This window comes from Rhea pennata, chromosome 15, assembly GCF_028389875.1.
Source record: "Rhea pennata isolate bPtePen1 chromosome 15, bPtePen1.pri, whole genome shotgun sequence".
NCBI lineage: Eukaryota > Metazoa > Chordata > Aves > Rheiformes > Rheidae > Rhea > Rhea pennata.
The window spans coordinates 15,312,157-15,335,032 of record NC_084677.1 but is presented as its reverse complement, the minus strand read 5'-3'; the positions used below and the strand labels follow the sequence as shown (position 1 = coordinate 15,335,032).

At 43.6% G+C, this 22,876-nt stretch overlaps 1 protein-coding gene across 3 annotated transcripts in view; it reads right to left on the bottom strand.

The window, feature by feature from the left end:
• Positions 1 to 22,876, bottom strand: part of SDK1 (sidekick cell adhesion molecule 1) — a 409,478-nt gene that overhangs the window by 11,640 nt on the left and 374,962 nt on the right. For all 3 annotated transcript variants that reach the window (XM_062587900.1, XM_062587901.1, XM_062587902.1), the window contains 9 exons: positions 20,914 to 21,029; positions 19,324 to 19,510; positions 18,231 to 18,368; positions 14,641 to 14,802; positions 13,323 to 13,448; positions 6,265 to 6,429; positions 3,720 to 3,857; positions 2,201 to 2,321; positions 1,821 to 1,950 (listed from right to left, as the gene is read on the bottom strand). In XM_062587900.1, the coding sequence (XP_062443884.1) occupies positions 1,821 to 1,950; positions 2,201 to 2,321; positions 3,720 to 3,857; positions 6,265 to 6,429; positions 13,323 to 13,448; positions 14,641 to 14,802; positions 18,231 to 18,368; positions 19,324 to 19,510; positions 20,914 to 21,029 (1,283 nt within the window). The remainder of the gene's footprint in view (positions 1 to 1,820; positions 1,951 to 2,200; positions 2,322 to 3,719; positions 3,858 to 6,264; positions 6,430 to 13,322; positions 13,449 to 14,640; positions 14,803 to 18,230; positions 18,369 to 19,323; positions 19,511 to 20,913; positions 21,030 to 22,876) is intronic.

The following is a 22,876-nucleotide window of genomic DNA, read 5'->3' as shown; positions in this document are numbered from 1 at the left end:
CTCTTCTCCATCCCCACCTTCTGTCTGTACCACCAACACAAACAGCATTTCTAGGCTGATCAAAAGGCAGCATCTCCTATTGTTACCTCTACTGGGAGCCTATTAACATTTTATGCCTAAAAGCACTCCCCACAAAAAAAAGCAAGCATCAAAGACATTATGCAGAAGGACTACATATCTAAGCCCCAAGGAAAAACAGGAGGCACATTTTGTTCACACTCTTACATGCACACACAGACAGATTCACAAAAACACTAGAGTCTTGATTGAGACCTTCAGGCTCTACTGCATTGCACAGTAAATAAGTAATATTAATAACAGCCTGGGAATAAATGAAAATTATCCTCCTCTGTTGTATAAACAGTGCACATAGAAGACAGCAATGACACCCTGCAAGTGCATTACCAGGAAATACCACACGGGGCATTGAAATTAATGTCAAAAGGTGCCAGAGCTAAATTCATGATTGTGGTCAGCAAACTGTTTTAATGACAGGTTTAATGCTGGGTTACAGTGACATCACTAAAGAACTACGAGTTTAATGTGGAGGTAATACTCACACATTGCACAGGCAGCAGCTTGAGCTACACCACAGAAAGCTGCCCGCGTGACAGGTCGGCCATAGGGCAGCACAACACGGCAGGCTGTCTGCAGTAATTAACAGGAGGTGAGAGCTAGGTAGCCAGGGAAAGCAGCTGTAGCTGCAGGTGCCGAGAAGCTACAGATGAAAACTGTCATCCTCTTTCACTACTTGCTGCTCTTGATTTATTCTTGCTGGAAGGGTCAGGTTTGGAGTAGTTTGGCCCACTGCTCGCTTCTTGTGCTGTCAGCTCAGATTCATCAGGATCTCAGCCAACAACACACAATTTTAGAGACACGTTTACCTTTCTGTATGTTCCTCAAAGTCTGTCTTTTAACCCAGAAACACTGCTGAGTTCCTACAAATCACGAGCATTTCATTTCTTCTTAAGGGGGATGTGAGACACAAGATAGAGTGCTCCCAGATATATAATGCTGGCATATATCAACCTTCATTGGAGAATCTAAAAGCAAACTGAGCAGAAGGCTTCTCTTGTGTTAGACTAACTCTGTGGACTGGGGCATCAGGAAACGTGAATGCTGGGCTCTCACAGCAATTCCTATGGGATATTCTCAGGTTACTTACTCCCCAGTTACTCCCTCTGTGACAGAGGCAGCAGTTACTGTCAGTGAAGACCACTCTTCTGGATCTTGATGTTTGCTGCAACTGTCTAAAAATACTCTGTGAAAACTTCAAACGACACCTTACTCAGCGCAGCAATCCAATGCGTATCTCAGCTTCAATTACAGTCCAGACAGTAGCTGCAAGCAGCTGGCTATACTCATTCTCAGTATACATACCTTTTCCCCAAAGTGTTCAATTTGCAGCCCACAGGCATCATAGGATCAGCCTGTGGGCTGATCCAGCATCCCACAGGATCATCAGGATGTGCAGCTACGTACCAGAGAGGTGAATATACACTCACTGACTGACTGTGCTTTCCTTTTTATATAGCATTGGAAAACTGTGAAATATCCACTGAGGCAAGGTCTAACCTGGCTGGGCCCTGCCCGTCATTCTTTCTTGTAGCATTTTAATTTAAGAACAGATGGGATATGATGGGAACAGCCAGGAGACACAGACTTTTTAAAGTACTCAGGACAGACAAACAATGAGAGAGAACTAAAGTGTAGGTCTGGAAATGAGATTTCAAAGACTTTTCTGGGTTCAGAGGGAAAACCAGAGCCTTCAGTGACTGACTAAGGCCTCGACATTTTCCAAGGCAACGGAGAACACTCACCTCTGACTCGGATACTTCCAAGGGCTTCTCACTCAGGCCTAAGCCCTCAGTCAGCACGGCTCCATTGTACTTGTTGCAGATATCCTCATCAGAGTAGTGCAGCCCTCCCGGACTTGGGCGAGGAGGAGACCTAGGAAATGTAAAGAGTGAGCACATGGAATGTCGTCATTTTGCTGAAATGACCACAGTCCATGAACAGCATCGTGTTTAGAAGCTGGAATCATAGTCTAGGGCAGTGACTTGCACACAGGTGTATAGGTCCTCCCTAGACAACAGACAACAGCCTTCAGACAACAGCCTTTCCCTTCTGTCTCTTCAACGGGTGGCCTGAAGCCAGATAAAAAGCCATTTCCCAGAGCATGTTGTTCCCAGGTTCTTACCTGGTTCCATTTTTCTTTGAGAAGGTGCTCTTGATGTTTAGGTGCCTGCTGTTGAGCTCCAGAGCAGTGAAGCCTCCATTATCCAGGGTGACTGACTCTTCCATATTGGAGATGGTTTTACCTGGAGACAGGCAATGAAAGGTTCAGCCGAAACAAAGGCACTTTTCCCCCCAAAGCAACTGTAAGAACAGTTAGAAATGTGTTCCTAACTTTTCCTACCTTTTGTTTTATGACAATCTTAATTTCTTGAAAATCTCTTTACCTTTCTTTCTGGCAAACGAGTCCAATCAGAGTGGATAAAAGGAGCTTATCAGGAGTGTAAATGGGCAGAAGGAGCCAAAAGAGGCAAGAAAGAGAGTCAAGGTCACATGCATTTAATTCTGAGGTAAGCATCAAAAATAACATGTGCTCCAGAGATGCTTATTTCTGTCTTTTAACTATAAATAGAATCCAGGTGACCAGTTCAGATAGCCATTGAAGATGTCCTAAACTAGGTGCCATGAATCTCATTCATGCAGGGATGAGGGCATGGTAGGCTGCACTCATGATGTCGTGATGGGATCAAAGCAAGGGAAAGTAGAAGTAAGGAAGGGGAGAAAGATGCCATAGCTGTGATGAGGATAAGATCTAGATGTGAGAAATCACAGGAAGACAGAGGGAAGGGAAAAGAACATAGGACTGGAAGAAGAGGTAAAACACAGCAAAGTGTATTTTCTCCTGTGATCAAATACAGCAAGAGCTTATTCTCTCCCATGCTCATTCTTTGTAATCCCAAAGGTGTGAGCTCAGCTAGCGTCTTGGGGAGAGAGACCAGTTGCATATTGCCACTTAGCAGCAGACAGGTACTTTATCCTCGGCTTCAATTTCAATGCTACATTAAGACTCAGTGTGAACACTGGTATCTGAAAGTACAGGTCAGACTTGTCTTTTCATGTCTTTTCCCCCCAAACAGAGCAAAACTAAAAAGATGAGAAATTTCCTGTGTGCTCTGCATACAAATATATAATAGTATTAGCTCAGTAAAATACCATGGTATTCATACATCTTATTTCTCATGGGACCAAAATCTGATTTACTAACACTTGTTAAGAAAGAATTATAAAGAAAGAAAAGATCTTTTTGGGACTGAATTACTAAATTCTGCCTGGAAGACTACTTCACTGCATTAATCCCTAAGAATGGGTAAAGCAAAGACCCATCCACCTGCTCTACCCATTAATGCGTCTTTTTGGCACCTCCTAGCATCAGAGCTACTTCTTGCTGGAGTGGAGGAGGCTATCAGAGAAATATGCACATGAACAACCCTTCCAGAACTTCATTCTGTAAGGACAAGACAAGACAAAAGCAATATTCAGAGATACAGAATGAGGACTCTGTGTTTTGAAAGGGGAATATTTTGGCATTCATAGTTATAGAGCTGGAATGCCAGCACAGAAGGTATGATCAGTGCTTCAAATGCAAGATGTTTCTTATTCCCGCAGCTCCTGAGAATGCGCACAGCATGGAGCCAATGCCTTACCTGCGCTGCAGTTCTTGTATTTCTTGCTCTGGCCATGCAGGACCAATGCAAACACCACTAACAAGATGAGGATCAGACTAGAGAGAGCCATCACCAGCAGAAACCACCACTCCTCATAAAAAGGGGCTTCTGTTTGTGCTGAAAGAGCAAAAAACAAGTAATAATTCCTCTTTATGCTCCTTCAGAATTTCCTCTTCTTCCCAAAGTGACTAGTGCATCCATAATAGCGTGCAGGACAGAGGGATGTTCAAAGGTGGTCATAGATTCTACTAGGCAATCAGCACTTTCAGGAGGCAGGCTGACACTTTTCCTCGATGGTAAAGAGAGCCAGACATGAGTATATCACGGCTCCAGCACCTCCAAAAGCCATCTTTCACACACTCAGAGCAGTGCTCCACAACCCCTTAGCTCAGAAGTCATTACCAAATGAAGACAGGTAGGTTTCTTCCCACAGCTCTGCATACCCACATTTTCCATTTGCTCCAATAAGCTTAATACTGCCTGGATACAAAGAACTATTAATATTATCTCTCGTGACCCACAGCTACTTCGTATTTTAAGAGGCCTGGCCCTCACCAGTGGCCTTTGTAAAAGATACAGCTAGTGCCAGGAACATATGCTTGGGTCAGACTATTTCAGTAGCTACACAGCTTGTCTCCACCTTCCAATTTTCTCTGCTATTTTATCCTGTTTCTCCATCAGCTCAGCCTAGCCCTATGTGCGGCACATGGACATCAATTCTCTTCCCAGATCTGCCTATGTTTTGTGCAATCTCAAGTCACTTCACCCCATTTGACCTCTATTTCCCCAGCTAGAAGAGACTCAAAATGATACTAGCTTTCCCTTTCTAGATTTATCTCATCAGGGTCAGTTTAAAGTAGTAAGTACTGTTATTTTTTTGCTGTGGTATTCTCTTTGTTAGCATCCCTCAGCTTTGAGAAGAAATGCTGCCAGCAGAGCACAAATTGACACTTGTGCACAACTCCACTGCAGTCAGTAAGGTAGAGAAGCACTTGGTGAGAACGAGTGATGCCAGGAGACCAACTGCAACTGAAATCCTCGCTATCACCAAACCCAGGCCATTCTTGGCTGTCCAAATCCATGGATCTAAGCAAAAGCCTGTTATGAGCCTGACGGTACGGGCTCGGATTTGTTCCAGATCACTGGGTATTCTGCAGCAGTGAAAAGTAGCCCCAATCTTTCTTTGCTAGGAGGCCAGCCGAGGCCAATAAAGTCCTCAAGGCAAACTGTGCAAGTCATGCTGGGCTGAGCAGATTCAGTGCAATTTCTACCTTCCTGTGCTAGTTGAAATGGCCAGCCTAAAACACTTTATACTTTTACAACTGTGAATCTCAATGGAAACCTCTTACTTTCATGCAGCAATTTGAGATGAACATTGAAGCATCAAACAGAGATGAATTAAGTAGTTCTGTTCAAGCGGAGAACTTACAAACAAGTATTTTATTTATAAAAAGCATCACATGGGGCTTCATGTCCAGATTTGGGGGAATGATGCCTTCCAGAAAAAAACACTGACATGATTATTGCTACACTTTACTTTGTGTTACAGCCTCTGTGAAACCAGACAGGAGAAACACTGACTCTTGGTGTTTGGAGCGGGTTGTCGATGCCCTTGTCCTGAAGGAGAAAAGCAAGGGTAACACTGCACTGAAATCCATAGCCAGCTCTCACAGGCTAAGTGGTTAATTGTGTAAGGACAAACGCAGCCCTGATGGTGATAGCAGCATTTACTACTCCTGCCTGCTGGGTAACTGTTGAATGGTGTTTATGCTTTTCACTCTAGGAGCAAAGAGATAAAAGCCACTCCAGATGCTGGAGCATTGCCAGTTTCTCAGGACTCTCCAGAATTTTGAATCACAAAGGCATTTTAGCAGGTTCTTTTATTCCTCTTGTCTGCCTTTGCTGACACAGCAAAGATGAAACCTATTGCTTAAAAGCAACTTGGAGTAGAACTGTCTCAGCAAGGGTAAAAAGCAACCTGAGCAAAGCTTTCACAAGGACAAAGTTTCCTGCTTCGCAAGAGGGGGTCAAACTCCAGCTGCCCAAACACTGCCAGCTGAGCTGAATTTGCCCTTCAAGGTGTTGAAGTTCCTCCTGCAAGTCAGAATGACAGCTCGTTCAAAGGGATGCTGGAAGCATGTTAAGGCAATAGCCCTGTTTACTGGGAGTAACCACAACAGAGATTGGAGGGTGGAAAAGTAGGCGAGTACCACCAACAATCTTTTTGGGTGCGGGGGGCCTGAAGGATCACACTCTACTGCAATGCCAGCACAGAAGATATGATGAACATTTCTAGATAATTACAATTTTATATTTTTGAGAGCTAAATTCAAAATAACACAGAAAGCATTTATCACAAAAAAGAAAGCAGAGTAAGGAACAGAGCTGACTAGGAAAGGAGTAGGGAGAAAGAGCAAACAGAGCCTTGGTGATTTATTTTAACTAGAGAATCTATTTTCATTTTTTCCTCTTCTCCCTTCAAAAGAAAACCCATGGGAAAAGGCATAAAAGAATACACGATTACCTGATACTGCCACTGAGGGAACACTTGGCTCTCCATAGCCAAATTCATTGACAGCCACCACTCGAAATTCATAGGTCACCCCCTGTTTCAGCTTGTCCAGGCTAACTGTGTAGGAGGTAGCACTGCGAGGGATATCCTTCACAAACATATCCCACAGTCCTTCATCTAGGAAAGCAGAAAGCAAAAAAACAGCGTTAACAGTGTGATTTGACACTTCCTTCTGCTCATTGAAAATTAATTGCTATTAATTGCATGTTTCAACCACAGGCAGCAGACAGGCTCACCTGAAGGCTGCACAACGATTGGCACATATGCCAGAATGCCCTGCAAGAGCTACCTTTATAAATGGATTTATTCATGATGGGGGGTCTTACACCAGTCCAGACAGATGTCTCCTTTAAGACCTGCACTAGCACCCACAGCAGCCTGAGCTGGCTAGAGTAGCCACCAACCGCCTCAGTGCCTCCCAAACGCCTACGGTCAGTGTATCAGCATTCCTGTTATTTGACAGAGCAAGTAAATCCACAGCAATCTGATGCATTAATCAGTCTTAATCACACAGATTTGTGCCTGCTTTTTACATTGCAAAATGGACTTCCCGATCCAAGCTAAGCTAAGCTTTGCAAACTGATAGTAAGATTTGGGTCTTGGCTGGAAGTACTGTGGCTTTGCATGAATTGGTGCCTGGCAGACCAGTGTCTCTGGAGCGCCGCTTCCTTCCCGACAGCAGCAGCGAGGTCCCGAGCCCCTGCCGGCCTGCAGCGCGGCACAGCCCGCTGAGTGAGCCTGCAGGCAGCACGCTTCTGCGCCATGCACTTCTAAGCAGAAATGAGTTTTTGTTTGTATTACAAAGCTCTGAAAGTTGTAAGAAACACAATGCTTTCTGAATAACTGATGAGAACAGTCCAGTAAGGTTATTTTGGTTCTCAACAGCCATAGTGACATTTATATTGATGCACATCCAGCCTAGTTACTGTTCTGGTCCCTGATCCATACCCATAATTCTATATATTCACTTCAATACAATGGAAAAAACTTTCAACAAGATGGATGCTGATAGTAGTAAGCACAAAACCAGCTATAATTAAAAAAAACCAGTCAATAATTTTGAGTATAGGACTTGAACATTAATCTAAACGGACTTTTTTTCAGCAGCAATCAGTACCCAGCACTTCTACTGACAAAATAAAAGTAATGTCAATGCATAGGGCCAAATTCTCGGGTAGCCTAAGCGAGCATAGCTCTCAAAGATCTGACTCCACAAATACCCCATCAGACTTCTACTCTTCGTTATCAGAATTGTTCGAGCGATGTCTTTTGCACTGAAGGTCCCACAGCAATGGGAACCCTAAGAGAACTTCTGCACTGGTACTACTCCAGCACAGGAGCTGCCTGCTTTGAAAGCAAGCCCCTTGCACTGGGAGATGCTGGCATCATCGTGGCTCGCACAGTCTCAAGGTGTTATCAACGGAACGATAAAGCAGGAGCCAGCAGCTCTGCCCGGAGTGCCTTGCTTCACTGCTGCAATATACAGCCAGAATCTGTTCTGATTTTCTTTGCATTTACCTGAGTGTAAACTAATTGAAGTTACTGCAGCAATCCCAGAACTGTGCTGGTGTAACAGAATGAAATTTGGCCCTCGGCCTACTTCTGTGCAACGGGGAATAACAGCAAAGATGGATTGATTAACACTGCAGGTGCATTTCCATGTGAATGTTTTAACTTTGGCATCAGTAAATATTGGCTCAGTAATCTGTAACGTGCTGCGCGGCTACCGACACACACAATGACTAACAACCCCCAAACTGCATCTTTTCTGATCATGAGGATTGGCAGTCTCAGCAGATGCAAAAAGCAGACTGAAATGTTATTGTTCTAGCTGCATTTGAGAAATGCTGAAGAACAATAAAAATAGGTGATTCTTCTGCCATGCTTAAAATTCAGACCAATACATTATTCACCAGCATGATCAGCGTATAATGAAGTTATCATAATGTACCTTTGTTATGTATTAGTTGCATATTACAATGGCTATAAAACAAGAGATTGTTTTGTGCACTGACTTCCCTTTCACAGGGCAACATAAGGCTAGGTTATTTCTACCATGTACAGTAGAAGCTTGGGATTTAGTTTCTCTGAGGAGGGTGGAGTGAGGGACATGTTTTCAAATCTAGATTGTTGCAACCACCAATACTAAAAAGATGCATCTTAGACTATAAAATATTGCCATAATTGCTAGAACTGCGTGAGCTTTCATAAACACATTTGTAAACAGCTATAACAGAATTTCAGCCCGTTGTGAATTCTCTGAAAAGTAATTTGTTTACATTGAAAAGCTACTTAAACGAGGAAGAAAAGCCAACGATAAAAATGAATGTTCAACCCTCGTTGCAACACACACAGTTCTCCCCCCGCACGCACGCTCTTTCTCGCTCATTTTCCTAAAGCAGCCAGGGTGCACAGCGCAGGAAAGCTAGCAGACTGAGAAAGGGCAAATTCTGCCCCTCTTTCCGGAGCTTGCAATCAGATATATCCAAACTAAAAAGCCTTGTAGTTCAGGGGCGATCTTTGCAATTAAATAGCATTGCCAGCCCTCGGGAAGCCGGTCGCCCTGCCCCTCAGCCCTAGGTCCGCTGCAAGCGTTAGGAGTGCGGCTGAAAGGGAAGTTGTGAGCAGGTTGCCTCGCCGAGCCGCAGCCTGGCCGATGAGTCGGGGCCGGCACGCCGACTGATGCTGCCAGCCGGTGCCGAAGGCAACGCGGGCCGCCAACGAACGCCTGCCGAGCTGCGGCCGGCGGGTCGGAAAGCTGTCAGCGACGTGTTTCTTAAACCCTCACCCTCGCCTCCTTGGAGGGCTGTGCCGTAAAACCTCCTCCCGATCCCACATTAGGGGGTTTTAGGAGGGGAAAAGCAGCGGAGAAATAACTACCAACGCAAGCAGCATTCCCGCCCCAAAGGACGACGTTACGGTGGGGTGTGCCCGCCCGAGGGGAAGGTCTGGATCCCCGTGCGAGCACCCGCGGGGACGAGAAGGGGAAGTGAAGGCTGCCAAACTGTCAGCCCCTGCACGTCGCTCGCGAGCAGAAGCGAAGCGAGGGCCCCGTGGCAGATGCCGGCAATGCAGCTGCACCCTTCACTTCGAATTTACTGACTGCTGCTGGTGCGTGTCCATGGCTGACACTGCGCTCCCTCTTTCATTTAAAAATGAGCAGAAAGGGAAGAAAACACACAAACGTTGCTCAAGAGATCAGAAAGGAAATTAAAGTGAGATCTGCCTTTGGAGGCGTGCGAAGCAAAAACCCTCGGCGTTCCCAGGAAGGAAAAGCCCCACTCCAAGCAGAAGGGCTCTTCCCCAAAACCTCTGCTGCCCTCACGGAACGGGTCATTTGGGGGAACCAAAGAAAGCATTTGCCTGACATGTCTAGGCTGCAAGTTCATGGCTTCTGGCTGATATGAGATTTAAATGGCTTGTCTGTGCCAGCCAGAGCGTTAGAAATATTATCATCGGAAACACATTAAGATGTGATTCTCTCCCACTGTGTTTAAGACATGTCCTACAGGGAAAAGCCAACAAGCAAACCCCAAAACACAGGCTGGGAGGAGAGGAAGCAGAAGAGGAAATCTATGTCATCTTGTCCTGGGCAGATGCTCCTCCTGAGGTGAAACTCCAAAAGCCCTTGAAGCACGGTGCGGAGAGAGGAAGCCTTGGACACCGCATGGAGCTGGGAGACAAGGGACAAGAGGGCCCTTCTCCGCTCCCTCCGGCAGCGCTAGAGCCTTGCCATTGCTACGCCACTTTTGCCTTCTCCTCTGCACACAGAAATAGTGGACACCACCTAAAACCCATTTCTCAGCCAGGCCAGCTGATGTCTAGGGAGTGCTCGTTATGGCAGTGACAGAGGCTGCCTAATTGCATTTCTCATAACGCACAAGGAGCTGAACTAGGATTCGTTTCTCTGGCGATGGAGAAGTTGAAGGAAAGGAGAGAACTCTTCTGTTTCTGTAATGCTTTCCTCCAGCACAGATCACTCTGGAAAAAATATTGGTGTGCCTGTTTCACGCCTGTGTTGGAATATATTCAAAATGCACAGGAGTACCCAGTCTGGTCACCTTCTGCAAATCCTGGAGAGAAGCCGGGAGACCAGAGGAGCAATCTTAGCTGCCTGCTCCCACCACCGCTCAACCCAGCAGGGCAGAAGGAACCCTGGGAGACGCAGCAGAGCAATGAAAAATTCAAAGGGAAGTGACAAAAGGGGGAAACTTTGCCATTTATGACATCCTCCTGCTCTGATGGAAGAATCTTGGCAGGGAGCTACAGCAGGGAAAATGAGATGATACAGCATTTAACGTTTGGGGTAATGAGCCCTATAATAGATGACACATGAGATGTGAAATACTAAGGTAGTGGTATTGCATTTAAATATTGGCAACAAGCTGAGGCTTTTCATCTGTCTAGTCAATGCCCCTGTTTTTTGATCTCAGAAGGATGAATATCTTCTCCTTCCTTGGTTTTATGTGAAGGGCACAAGTCAATTGCTCTCCTCTTGGACAAAACTACTTAAAAGTAAAGGCTGCTCCAATCCTTGCTCTACTACCTGTATAAATCACTGTACAGGAGCAAATTCTTAGAATTATATTAAAACAGAAGCTGCTCTGAATGACCAATCCTGGCAGGAGGAATTAGTTCCCTGCTTTTGTTAAGCTCGAAATTCAGATTTCAAAATCCACTGTGCAGAGACGAGGAAGAAAAGCAGTACTGAAATGAGGCCGAAGCTTGCGTGAGATAAGCAAACGTTCCAATTAGTTCGTCTCCTCTGCTGGATCACATTTCACGCTTTCTACAGCTGCAGCCACAACTAAGGAGGAGAATCCAGCATACAGATGGCTAGTTCATTTACTACAGTAGCATGAATAGGATTAAAATAATCTGAAGAGGAATTAAATGCCTCAACAGTCAGGTTGCAAGAGCAGGAGAATAAAACCTCTTCTGTGGGTGTTTCCAGGATCAGTGGAGTGGGGCCAGTATGAATGACCTTTGGTTAATGCAGCTCAGACTGGCCTTGGAAGGACTGTTTTCTTCCTGCTGAAAAATACTGGGCCACAAACCCTGCAGCAAATCTTCAGGCATGGACTGTAAAATGTTTATTCACATGCAAAGGTGAGACAGGCCCCAAAACACCTGATAAATTTGTGACACTGCCACTCACATGACAAGGTTGTCTTTTGCATGAGAACGTTTCTTTAGAAGTTTTATGGTTTGTTTCACAGTGACAGGGGAATAGATTAGAGTTTGGGTTTTCTTCTGGTCTAAAGTGAGATGTGAATGACAGTAGGCTCAGTGAGGTATCTTATGGAAATGTTTAAGTTAATGGAGCTCCCAAATTGTAAATTGGGATTTTATTCATTGAACACTTATAATTTTTCAGCTTGCAGACAATCTCAAGATGGGGTGCAGCTTTCACTCTAAAATACTTTTTCTCTAAAAAACATATTTTGGGGGGCAAAAGTAAGCTGGCTGGCAAAAGTCAGTGAATGGCTTTGGTTTAAGTTGCTATCTCAACAATAATGCTCAAATAATACAGGGTATTTTGCATCCGTGAACAAATAAGGGCAGGAATCAGCAAGCTGACACAAGGGAAATGGAAGCACTGGGTGTCATTCCCTAATTAAGAAAACTTGATCACTCTGGGAAACTCCAGTGCTTTGCAAATATACACATTTTCCTTTATTTTGCTTTGAAAACAACTGTCACATTAAATGACAGGAATCAGAAAGAGAGAATCACAGCAGAGCCTCACTACAGAGCAAATTCTATCAAAGATATGAGCAGAAAGCTGCATCTTTAGTAATGATCGCAGAACTGCAGCCTATGATTTTGTTACTGGGCTGGTTAAAATTAATTAAAATCATTGGATATAATTGCAACCCTACACTCAAGATACATATAAAGGATTATTCCTTTTTCTTATACAGCCAAACAGATAAGCATTCATTTAATCAATGCACAATCAAGTAATGTGTAACCACCTAGAAGTAAAAAGGAAATGAACAACCAGCTGACATGGATTCGTCAAATATAAATCATGTCTAATCTCCTTCTATGACAGGGTAACAGACCTTGTCGATAGAGGAGAAAGAGCAGACATCATCTATCCTGACTTCAGCAAAGCTTTTGACACCATGACATTCAAACATGCCCTACAAGTATCTTGCAGATGCATCACTGGCTGGAAAACTGTACTACGAGAGTAGTTATCAACGTTCGCTATCAGAGTGGAGGGAATTTATCAAACAAGCTCCACAGGGATCTGGCAGTATTCACCATTTTTGTTAATAGCTTGGATACCAGAAGGTGTGGACTGCACTTACTAAACTTGCAAAGTGATACCAAGCTGGAAGAGGCTGCAAAACAGGCTGGAACATAGCTGCTCTATGGTCTAGCCAAATTGGGAAAGTATTATGGAAAAAGTACATAGTGATTCAGTATGGAGAAATGCAAATCTTCAAAAGCAAAGGCATTCAGGGAAAGCACCAAGGAAAACTCAGTGGTGAGGAGGAGACTCCTCTCACTCACCTAGTGTCTACCCTGCCAAACAACTGGGGAAAGCTATGTTCACGTGCTACTAAAAGTCCCGGTCCTGCTAATAACATCAATTAGCTGCTATGTTCTTCTGTGCAGGGGGATAGATTTCAGTGTGTGGTCCTCAAAATACAGTTTGCAAGTACTTAAAGAGTCCTTGTGCCTGAAAGATGCTGTAAGAATTTAAGTGATTTTTAATTTTTAATTATATTAGTTTATCAGTTGGATGATTTACGAATGATGTAGCACAGGGAAACCCGGAGCACTTAGTGTAACTTTCTTCCTAAACAGCAGACAATCTGACACACCATATAATAAACCAGGGAAGGTTGAATACTGGATAGTGACAGCTTTCTCTCATAAAATCCTATTACCTTACTAGGATGACCAACAACCTCTTCCACTGCAGGACAGGTTTCAGTTTGGACTGAAGGAAGGGAATTCTTGACACCACGTGCTCCATGTTTCCCATGGCTTACCTGAGGGCCGTGCCTCTATAATGTATCCGGTTGTGGGTTTTTCTCCTGAATCTCCCTCAGTCCACTGCAATGTGAGCCCAGAAGCAGATTTTGTCACTAGAATTTCCTGAGGGGAGCCAGGAGACCCTGAAGGATAAAATGAGAATAGCAAACAGAAGTGATATCAGACATCTACTGGGGAATTCCTTCTTAGGTCAATTCCTTCTATTGATACAGGAAAACAAAAAGTACTAGTCAACATACACACATTACAAACTAGCCCAAAGGGCTACTAGCCTAAATTTTTCACTGATTCTACTATCAGTAATTAAATAGCAAATGCTGGGTTTTACTGGTGCCTCTGTAAAAAAGGAAAGAGAAAAAAACAGTGTCATTTTAGCAATTTGCATATCTGCAATGTCTGCACATTGCCACTGCTATTTCTGCCTTCAGAGGTGGAACCAGCCTCTGCGTTTCACAGAGAAGTACTTTGCTGTAGCTGCCTGTACATTCGCTTGGGAACATGAAACTGTCACGTTAAAGAGGATTCACGTTTTCTACTGTCTATGATTGGTCATAATCCACTGCACTACTATCCCAGAAACTGGCTAAAGAGGACACTGGGATAAAATCAAAGCCTGCTGGGATCCAGAAGGGTCGAGCTGCCAGATGTGGTCCACTGCCTTTGATAGAGAGAACAACTATTTCCTTGAGCTGGAAAGGAACCAAAAATTAGAACTGTGAGCACTATATGAATGATTTATGGTCTACTGCGCAATCTAATGTCATTGGAGGTCCTTTACCTTTTTAGGTTATCTATTTATCAGAATCACTAATCATCATCATCATCATCCTACTGCTTTAGTATATACATTGAACCAAGGGGGGAATTCTGAAGTTCAGCATGCTGTTCCTCTCAGCATATGAGGAAATTCACAAACATATCCCAGACATGAACCAAAGTGTCAGGAGGGCATAATTCTAATTTCTTACTCATTTAAAATCAGGAACCTCTGCTGTAGACAGAGTTTTTCCAGTTCCAGCGCGCATACCAGCACAATCAGAACTATGGACCGTGCTGTCAGGCTGTATTGAATTTCCTAGCTAGCTAGTGTTATAACTTACCAGCATTGCTTTGTTTATTCATATCAGTCTTTTAGTCTTTATTAAAAAAAGGAAACATGTTTTTCACAGGCAGCTGTGAAACCCACTGAATCACACCCCGTGCTCCCATGACAAAACTTCTCCATGTTAAGCATGGAGTTCACTATTTCCTGCTGTTGGACTGTGTTTATACCACTGGATTTAGCTTGCTACATACTTTTATGGTTTCACTTACCTTCTGCTGGCCCAGCTGTGACATTGGCTTGCAGTTCAGGTCCATAGGCAATGGTTCTGGCTTGCACTCGGAATAAATAGGTCATGCCCTTGGTGAGATCTCGGACCTTCAACCAGCGTTGCCAATTTCCTTTTATGTCCACAGTCACCACCTTACTCACCCCTGGAATAGCCAGGTAGATGAGAAATAAGAAAAGATTACAATGCAAAAGAGAAATCAAGTGGAGCTTATCACATCTAGAAATAAGTAAAATTATCTAACAATTTGCTAAGAAAGTATTTCTTACAATTAGCAGGAGTTTAAGTAGCGATAATAGCCAATTTTCAGCACTGATAAGTATAATTAGAGTTTAAGCTTGATAAGTGGGTACTGACAAGAAGAAAACCTTATAACACGACTGGAAAATTACCAAGAGACTACATGCAACTTCAGTAATTACTCTGGGAAGAAAGCAGGAGGTAAACGAAGAGAACTGCATGCTGCAGATTGCTTCGTAAGCAAGCATTTCTCTGCTGCTTCTTTGCCAAGCAACCTGCAATGCTGCTTGGGGAAAAATAGGGGACACCTTTTCTGTTTTTATCCTGTCCTGTCATTTCCACCAATGCCAAGTGAATGAAGAATGAAGGACACACACCCCATGTATAATGTACGGGTATAAATGCCACTGCAATGAGGGATGCATCAAAGCATCGTTGACTTGGACAAGGCCATCATCACTTGTGTTTCACTCTTTTCAGCTTGGTGGAGCTTCAAGGTGTGCTAAATGCCCATATGGCAGATGTTGGTGCAGTGAAGGAAGCCTTAAGGCTGCCCTCCAAGGAGGCTCTGCAAGCCCAGTTCGGGCAGAGCTATCTCAAAGTAACATGCTCCCATAAGTCGCGCAGAGCCTCCAGCCTTCCGCACTTGTGTATATTGACCTGGATCCTCTCTAGACCTTGGAGTATGACAAAGATAGTGCAAAGGTGATCTAAAAACACTTCAGTGACCACTCAACCCATCTTATCTCATAAGCACATGCATATGCTTACTATTTTACTAATGATTCCTTGGGTTCGGACTTGGAGTGGATTGAACTTCCTTCTCACTCTAAGATTTTTTTTTTACATAGAAGAAGTAAAATCAATGCTGCTTCTTTCATCAGTGTTTATAGCCAGTTCCATATTTAGATTCTCAATGCTTCTCTGTTGATGTTGCACAAAGGGCAGGGTGGCAATGATTACTTTGAAAAAAGCTGTAGTTTTATTGAAATTTTCTAAAAGTAACCTAATGAGAAGAATCTGATATAGAAAGTATTTTACAGAACTAAGAGTTTGAATTGAAAGAGTCCTTTTAGTATTTTCTGGTTCTGTAGATGTATATAACACATTTCAAACCAAGAAGATAAGAAGTGGGAAAATGATTTTCCCACTACAGAAGAGTGTTTGCTAGTCTGTCTCTCCAGAAAAATGCAGAAGTTTTGCAATTTGAATGTTTATTTTATGCAAATCAAGTTGCATCTTCCAGTTTTTACCAGTTAAATAAAGAATACTGTCCAAACAATTTGTGTTCAAAGTTATCTTCTAGTTACAATTTATAATTCAGAGAATCTTTCCCCAGTTAATGAGGAAGCAGTGAAAGTGCTCTCTCCTTCCCTAGCTGTACTGTTTCATTTCTCAGAGACAAATCAGGAAGCATTTGTCATTTCAAAGTAATGTTCTGAAAAAAAAAAAAAATAAAAATAAAGAAAGAAAAAAGAAAAGGAACTGTTATAAAAGGCTTCAGGGCAATTTTGTTGTCTATAATGGTCTAACATGTAACACTGTAAAGCTTAAACAATAAAAGGTCAAACAGAGAAAAGACTCTGCTAGAAAACAAATCACTGTTAGAAAGTTTCGCAAAACAAGCACGTTTTAAAAAGTGCTTCATGAGTGGGAGGACAGGAGTTGTCGCAACAGCGAGGGGGCACAGCCCAAAATTACAAACGAGTAGAAAGTCAAAAGATGCAGGAAGACGGCTCCAATGACGGCTAGTTCAGGTGTGAGACCTGGGGTTGGATCTCAGACCCTCCTGGATCTCAGACTCGGGCGCCAGCCAAGCTCAGCGTGCCTCGCTGTCTGGTTGCATGCTCCATCTTAATACGAGTTTAGTTTTACCCTGCTCTCTAAATAACTCAGTATGGCTTTTCTATATAAGAAAAATGATGGCTTCTAGGAAGGGATCGCTTACCACAGCAGAAGAATAAATATTTTTGAGGAGAGAAAAAAATGTTGGCACAGGAACAAATGGGTAGAAACTGGAGAATAAATTTAGGCAAAATTTTAGAATCTGGAGAAAAGCCCTCCATCCCTCCTTAGATAAGAAATGTTCTGTAGGAGAAGGAGAAACAAACAGAAACAAGATATAGCACAGGTGGGGAAGAAAAGAGAAGAATGATTGTGAGGATGATGTCATATTCTCATAGAGAAAATATGATTTAACACTCCCCTATTTCCAGGGATGAAATGGATTCTTTAACATTTTGTAGGAATATAAGGCAGGGAATGTCCAAAGAGCCTGAACATCCCACATACCCTCTCCACATTTCCCGGTCAGAATTACCAATGCTTTCTGCATCGGCTCTTTGTGCTCAGATCTGCCAGCAGTAAAAGTTGAAAGTGCTTTTATTCTCCTGTTTTCATCCCTGAGTATAATTTTCTCAGTGCACAAGACGTGGAAATTCAGACTATATAGAATACCTGTATTCCTTACAGAAGAAACAAATGCTAGTGATTGATACCCTTATTTCTTTGGAAAAGAGTTTAAAATGCATTGGCAATGGCTGAAATGACTATCCCTGCTGTCACCCTGCCAAAGTTGGACACCCTGCTGAACTATTGGCTATCTACCAGGAATATACAAATATTAGTAAGACCATCCCAGAACTTTGTAATCTTTTCTAATTCACCTTTGGAATGAATTTACATTTGTTTCCAGAGAAATTGCCAATTCCTTTCCTGTTGCTGTTCTGGTAAATTAATAAAGCATTTGTGGCAATCATATTGCTATTGAGAGAGTTTGAATCTAGCGCTGGGTAAAAAAATGCTGCTTGAAAACTCAGTATAAACAGACACAACTAAACCTCTAGCATTGTTATCCTCCCCTGTCAAAAGCAGCAGTGGTACCAGTGATGACTAGCACATATGATGCCTGGGCAATCTTTGCGATAACAGAAGTGACACATGATGCGATAAGCAACACAAACGAGTCTGACGACTATTCTGGGATGGAGCCCACTCAGCAATCTTAAAACGCAACGCAGGGAGACAATCGAGCACTCACAGGCTGAGTTTGCTCTTCCCCGATAGCAGGTAACAATGGCAGTATAATGACTTTTCAAACTGTACCGAATACAGTTTTTGCAAGAAAATGAGGACAGACAAAAGCTATATTCCATGATATTATAGTTTACTTAACAGTTTTGGCAAAACTGAAATTGCTTTACTTACCCTCTGCCACCTGAATCCTCTTGCAAAATGGCAGGGAGTAAGTAAAAAATTGGGCAGAGATAAAAGATATGACAGTGCTTTTCTGTCATTCCCACATGAATATGTATGATCTTAAGCCTTTCTTACCCTGGACCGGAGCCAAAGGCTCATAGACTACTCGATAACCCTGCAGGACTCCATTTGCTGCTGTCGGCTCACCCCAGGACACATTGAGTGTTGTGCAAGTGATTTCCGAGAATGCCAAGAAGCTGGGAGCACTGGGTGCTGAAAGGATAACAAATATTTTGAATTGCAGTGGGAACAGTCAATCTGATATACATATAAATTATAAAACATTGGATTTTGCCCAGCATAAATCTAAAGGAAGCAAGCAAGCTGAAAGGGGGATTTATCAGTTGTATCAAAACTTCTTGTAATCAATCAGAAATACAGTTTGTCCTAATAAAAGCAGCCTCTCAACTGCAAAACTAAATCCCAGAAGAAAACAAGGAGATATGACCTAGAAGGAAAAAACCCTGACAAGGACACCGATTTGAGCCTTTGTTTTCTACTTAGTTGCCGAATTTCAAAAAGCCCACAGGAGTTTGATATGTTGGATATCCACGGTCATCTTTGGTGGAAATGGGCTGCAGACGCCGACATTTTTCAAGATCGGTTTCCTCAGAAAACCAGCGAAAATGCAGGGCTCAAAGGCAGAAGGGGACTAAATAAGCCTACAGTCCAAGTGCACATTTTCTCTTCATAGCCAGCAACAACAGCGCCTCACTCCATATTGACATTCCCCCCGGGATCACCGTCCAACACAGAGACGGCTCATTCTGACTCTGTGGCTGTTGTGGTTTAAAAAACGAGGAGTTATAAAAAGCACGATACTTCTCTCATATGACTGTTTGGGGTATTTCCAGTCACTGAAGATGACTTCCTCCTGATTTTCAGATGTGATGGGGAGACCAGGCCAGACCTACGGCTTCCTCTTGTATCGCTTGTGAAGAGATCCCTCATTCGCCCGGTCTGGTCTACTATTTACAATGTTCATTTTCATCCTCAAATCCTTTCCCAAACATTTGACTGACTTGATCCACCTTTTTTCCTCCTAGACCATTACAATGTAAAGTCCCATCTGAAAACTATCTTAAAAACCTAGTGCCTCCCCCTCATCCCATTTCCCCTTAGCCACTGCACCAAGTCGGTGCTCTGGAACGAGAACGCCATCTCATACCAGCCTGATGCGTCCTGCCCTGCGAGGGGCTGCTCCTCGGGCCGTCCCCGGCTGCGTTGAAAGCAGAAATGCAGACCAGGTAGCGTGTGTGGCTGGTCAGGTTTTTGAGTCGGACTGTTGTCTCTGGGAGGAAGAGGACCTTCACTTTCTCTGTGTCATTTTGGATGTCACTCTCCCAGTAATAAATCTGTAAGAACAGAGAGATGCTTAAATATACCCTACACCTAACTTACGTTCTGACTACTATGGACTATAAAAGATGATCAGGAAGATGGTGTATCCTGCTCTGGACTCCATTAGATGGAATACTAACTTTTCATCATGTGCCCGAACTTCATTCTTCCCTTAGCAAATTACCTGAGTACAGTGACAGGGTGGTTGAGTACATCATTCAAAAATTGAGCACAGATTGAAGAATACAGGCTAATGACAGTAGTTATGAACTTCCAGAGTTGAGTAACAAGAGGTCAGTTTTTAAATTTTCCCTAAAATGCTAGCTATCTGTCAGCACTGGCACCCTGACACGTTATATCCATAATTCACCTCTGCATGAACAAAAGTAGTTTCACCATTTGCATTCGCAGAATGGCCAAGTCAAGCCTGTTACTGCCTTCCTGAAAAGGGTAATAAAGACTTGTCCTGAAGTTCCTTGAGGTACTTTTTCACAGTCCCTTACATAATTTTAATCCTGATGCCACAAAATCAGGCTTCAGAGAAGAAGATTCCAAAAGAAAACACGGTGCCAGCCCTACTTACTGGACAGCCTGGCACCAAGAGCACTACAGCAGGCCAAAGCAAGCCAGAAAGTCGAGGGAGTGAGCCAAGGCAAGAGTCTACCTTGGCTCTACAAGCCAAGTTATTAGAACCATCCATATACATATGAAAGGAAAAGTACATGAATTGATATATAAGGTTGCTTGTCACTGCCAAGAAAGGATGCCAGATTATTCACACTGGCTTGGCTTTTCTTCACTTATGGACCCAAATTCATGGGAGAGGCATGGCCAGACACTGAACCAAAGCCAAGTTCCAGTGTTTGTAGACTTGCCCATTTCCGCTCTCTGAGGGTCCATTCTCATTCTGGAGAGGCTAAACAACATGCCTCTGCAACATGCTCATCTCCTACAAACTAAATGCAATTAATACAATGATTTAATTTTGTTAAAGTGAAGGGAGTTAAACAATTCTTCTGAAATCTGACCTGGCTCTGGTTTCTAGTCTGGAGAAAGTTCTGCTTTTCCTGATGGCTTTTAACATTTTTAACATTAATTTTCTTCAATATCTTTCTTGCCCCTAGCTCTTCTGTGTCGGCTGCTTTTTGGAGCAGACGTTGCCTGCATGAATGGAGCTCCCACTACTATCTTTATGCCCTGTTTCCCCATCCTGTCTTTCTCTGCAAAAAGACATTCTCTTTTTTTCTTATTATTTTTCTTTGCTTCACTCTACCTCTTTTAGTTTTCGGACACAGGGCCATTTCCTTACTGCTTTAATTTGCCTTATGCATTGGGGTAACTGTAGCTGTAGAGCTATTGCACAAGTAATAGCAAAGCCAAGCAAGATAAATGAAACTAGCAGAACTAGAAGTATTGCCTTGTAGCCTTGTATGTTCCCATTTTGGCTGTCAACAGGAGGGGGGTCCCAGGTGAGCTCCAGTTGGCTTGCAGAAAGGGAGTTTACTTGGATGTTCTGTGGAGCCATTGCCGGTGCTAGAGAGAAGAAAGGACAGAAGAATTAATACCGACAAGCAGAACCAGTTCATACCCAGGCTGCAGTTTTCTGTTTGTGGAATGACCCAGGACAAACTCTGTTTATGCCACAAGTCAGCTAACAGAGTTAGCCCTGAAGCTATCTATATCACAGGGAAGTCTCAGGTATAAACCTGCAGCACACGTGGACGGAGGATGAACCGGGCCTCCCGGAGCTGGCTGTGTTCCGTCTCACCCTGACTGAGTCAGGCACTTAAGAAGCCCAGCAGCTTTGGGAGAGGGCGGTAGAGAAAAAGAGAGAGAGAAAAAAATTCTTTATTCTGTGGTGCTGTTTTCAGGCTTGCCTTTGGCAGTGATGCTCTGTTCCTGAACTCCCACTCTCGAAGGCACCTGTGTGACCAGGAGCAATGCTGCCTGCCCCTCGCCACCATCAGCCTGGCCTTTCTACGTGGTTGCAAGGCTTTGCCATAGCCTCTTTGCACCACTCCAACAATTAGGGCCAAAATACTATTTAAAATTACCTCCAGAATTACCCCCAGAACAGGTCAGATACAAATGAATTCAACTAATATTTCATGTAAAACAAGAGGGCTTTTAGTTTGACATTTGTTAGCTTGCATTTCATTATACATTCAGATGTGCATATTGGACCTTCTCAGCTCACGATGGCGTTTCTTCTTCTTTGCACTGCACTGTACTAGAAACCTCATCTTTCCCCTCCTTCGAGTGCACCTGGGCCACACCATCTTTTCCCTTTGTCATGGTCCAACTTCCTGCGGGTGCATTTTCCTCCCTAGTGGGACACCCGGTTTCTCTGGTCTCTGCCTCCGGCAGGTCTTAACAAAACAGCACATGTGCTCTCTGCAGAAAGGCTGCTGCAGCACGTCCTGCTCAAACTCCACAAGCAGAGAAGGAAGGAAAGGTGAGGCAAAGGGCTCACTTCTCCTTTCCCCTAGTTCATGGTGCTTTGCCTAAAACACCTGAGAAAGCTGCCTCTTTTCTCCATGCCCACTTATGAGCCATAAATAGAAGTGATAAAACATCCACCATTCGAGTAAGATAGCCCCGGTTATCTGTCCCTCTGGAGAGTTCTTTCTTTAGCGAGGATGACCTTCATAAGTCACACTTTTCCACCAATACTCCCTCCCCCCCTCCCCGAGTTATAAAATAAAATAGTAATTAACACCCACTCAGCCTGACACCAACTATTTATTTTGTTCTAACCGTGTGGTTTCCATATTATCACTGCCCACCCTGCCGTTAATGGAAATGTTAATAACCAGCGCCAGGTTGTTGTGACAGATGCTTGGGCTCATTATCAGAAATTCTTATTTACCGCTCCATTAAACGACAGAATCGCACAAAAAAACAATTCAATCAAAACTAACTGGAGGAATTTTAACAGCCACATTAATAATCCAAAACATAAATAAAGTTAATGTCTTTTGCATGTTTGCCATTGGCAACTCTATTGCAGAATTATTGTTCTACAATTAAAATGTGAGAGGCAAAATTGAAAATAGCCATTATCCTAGTGCTCGGTTAAAACTATTTGTTAGTTATATTTTTTGTTTCCTCTTGGATTGAACCGGAGGGGCGAGCGCGCGAGGGGACAGTGACCCGCAGCAGAGCTCGGCTCGGCTCGCCGGCGGGGCCGCGGCTCGCGGGGGCCGCGGGCGGCAGCGGGCTGCCTGCCCGGCTGCGCTCGGGGCAATGCAAAGGGCCCAAAACCTTAAGATTTCACGGCTTTTCCAGCACACACTGGAGCACGAGGCCAACCCGTTCAGGTAATACAAATCTGAAAACGTGGCTCGGCAGCCTGCCGGTGCTGACGTGCTCTGGAAAAC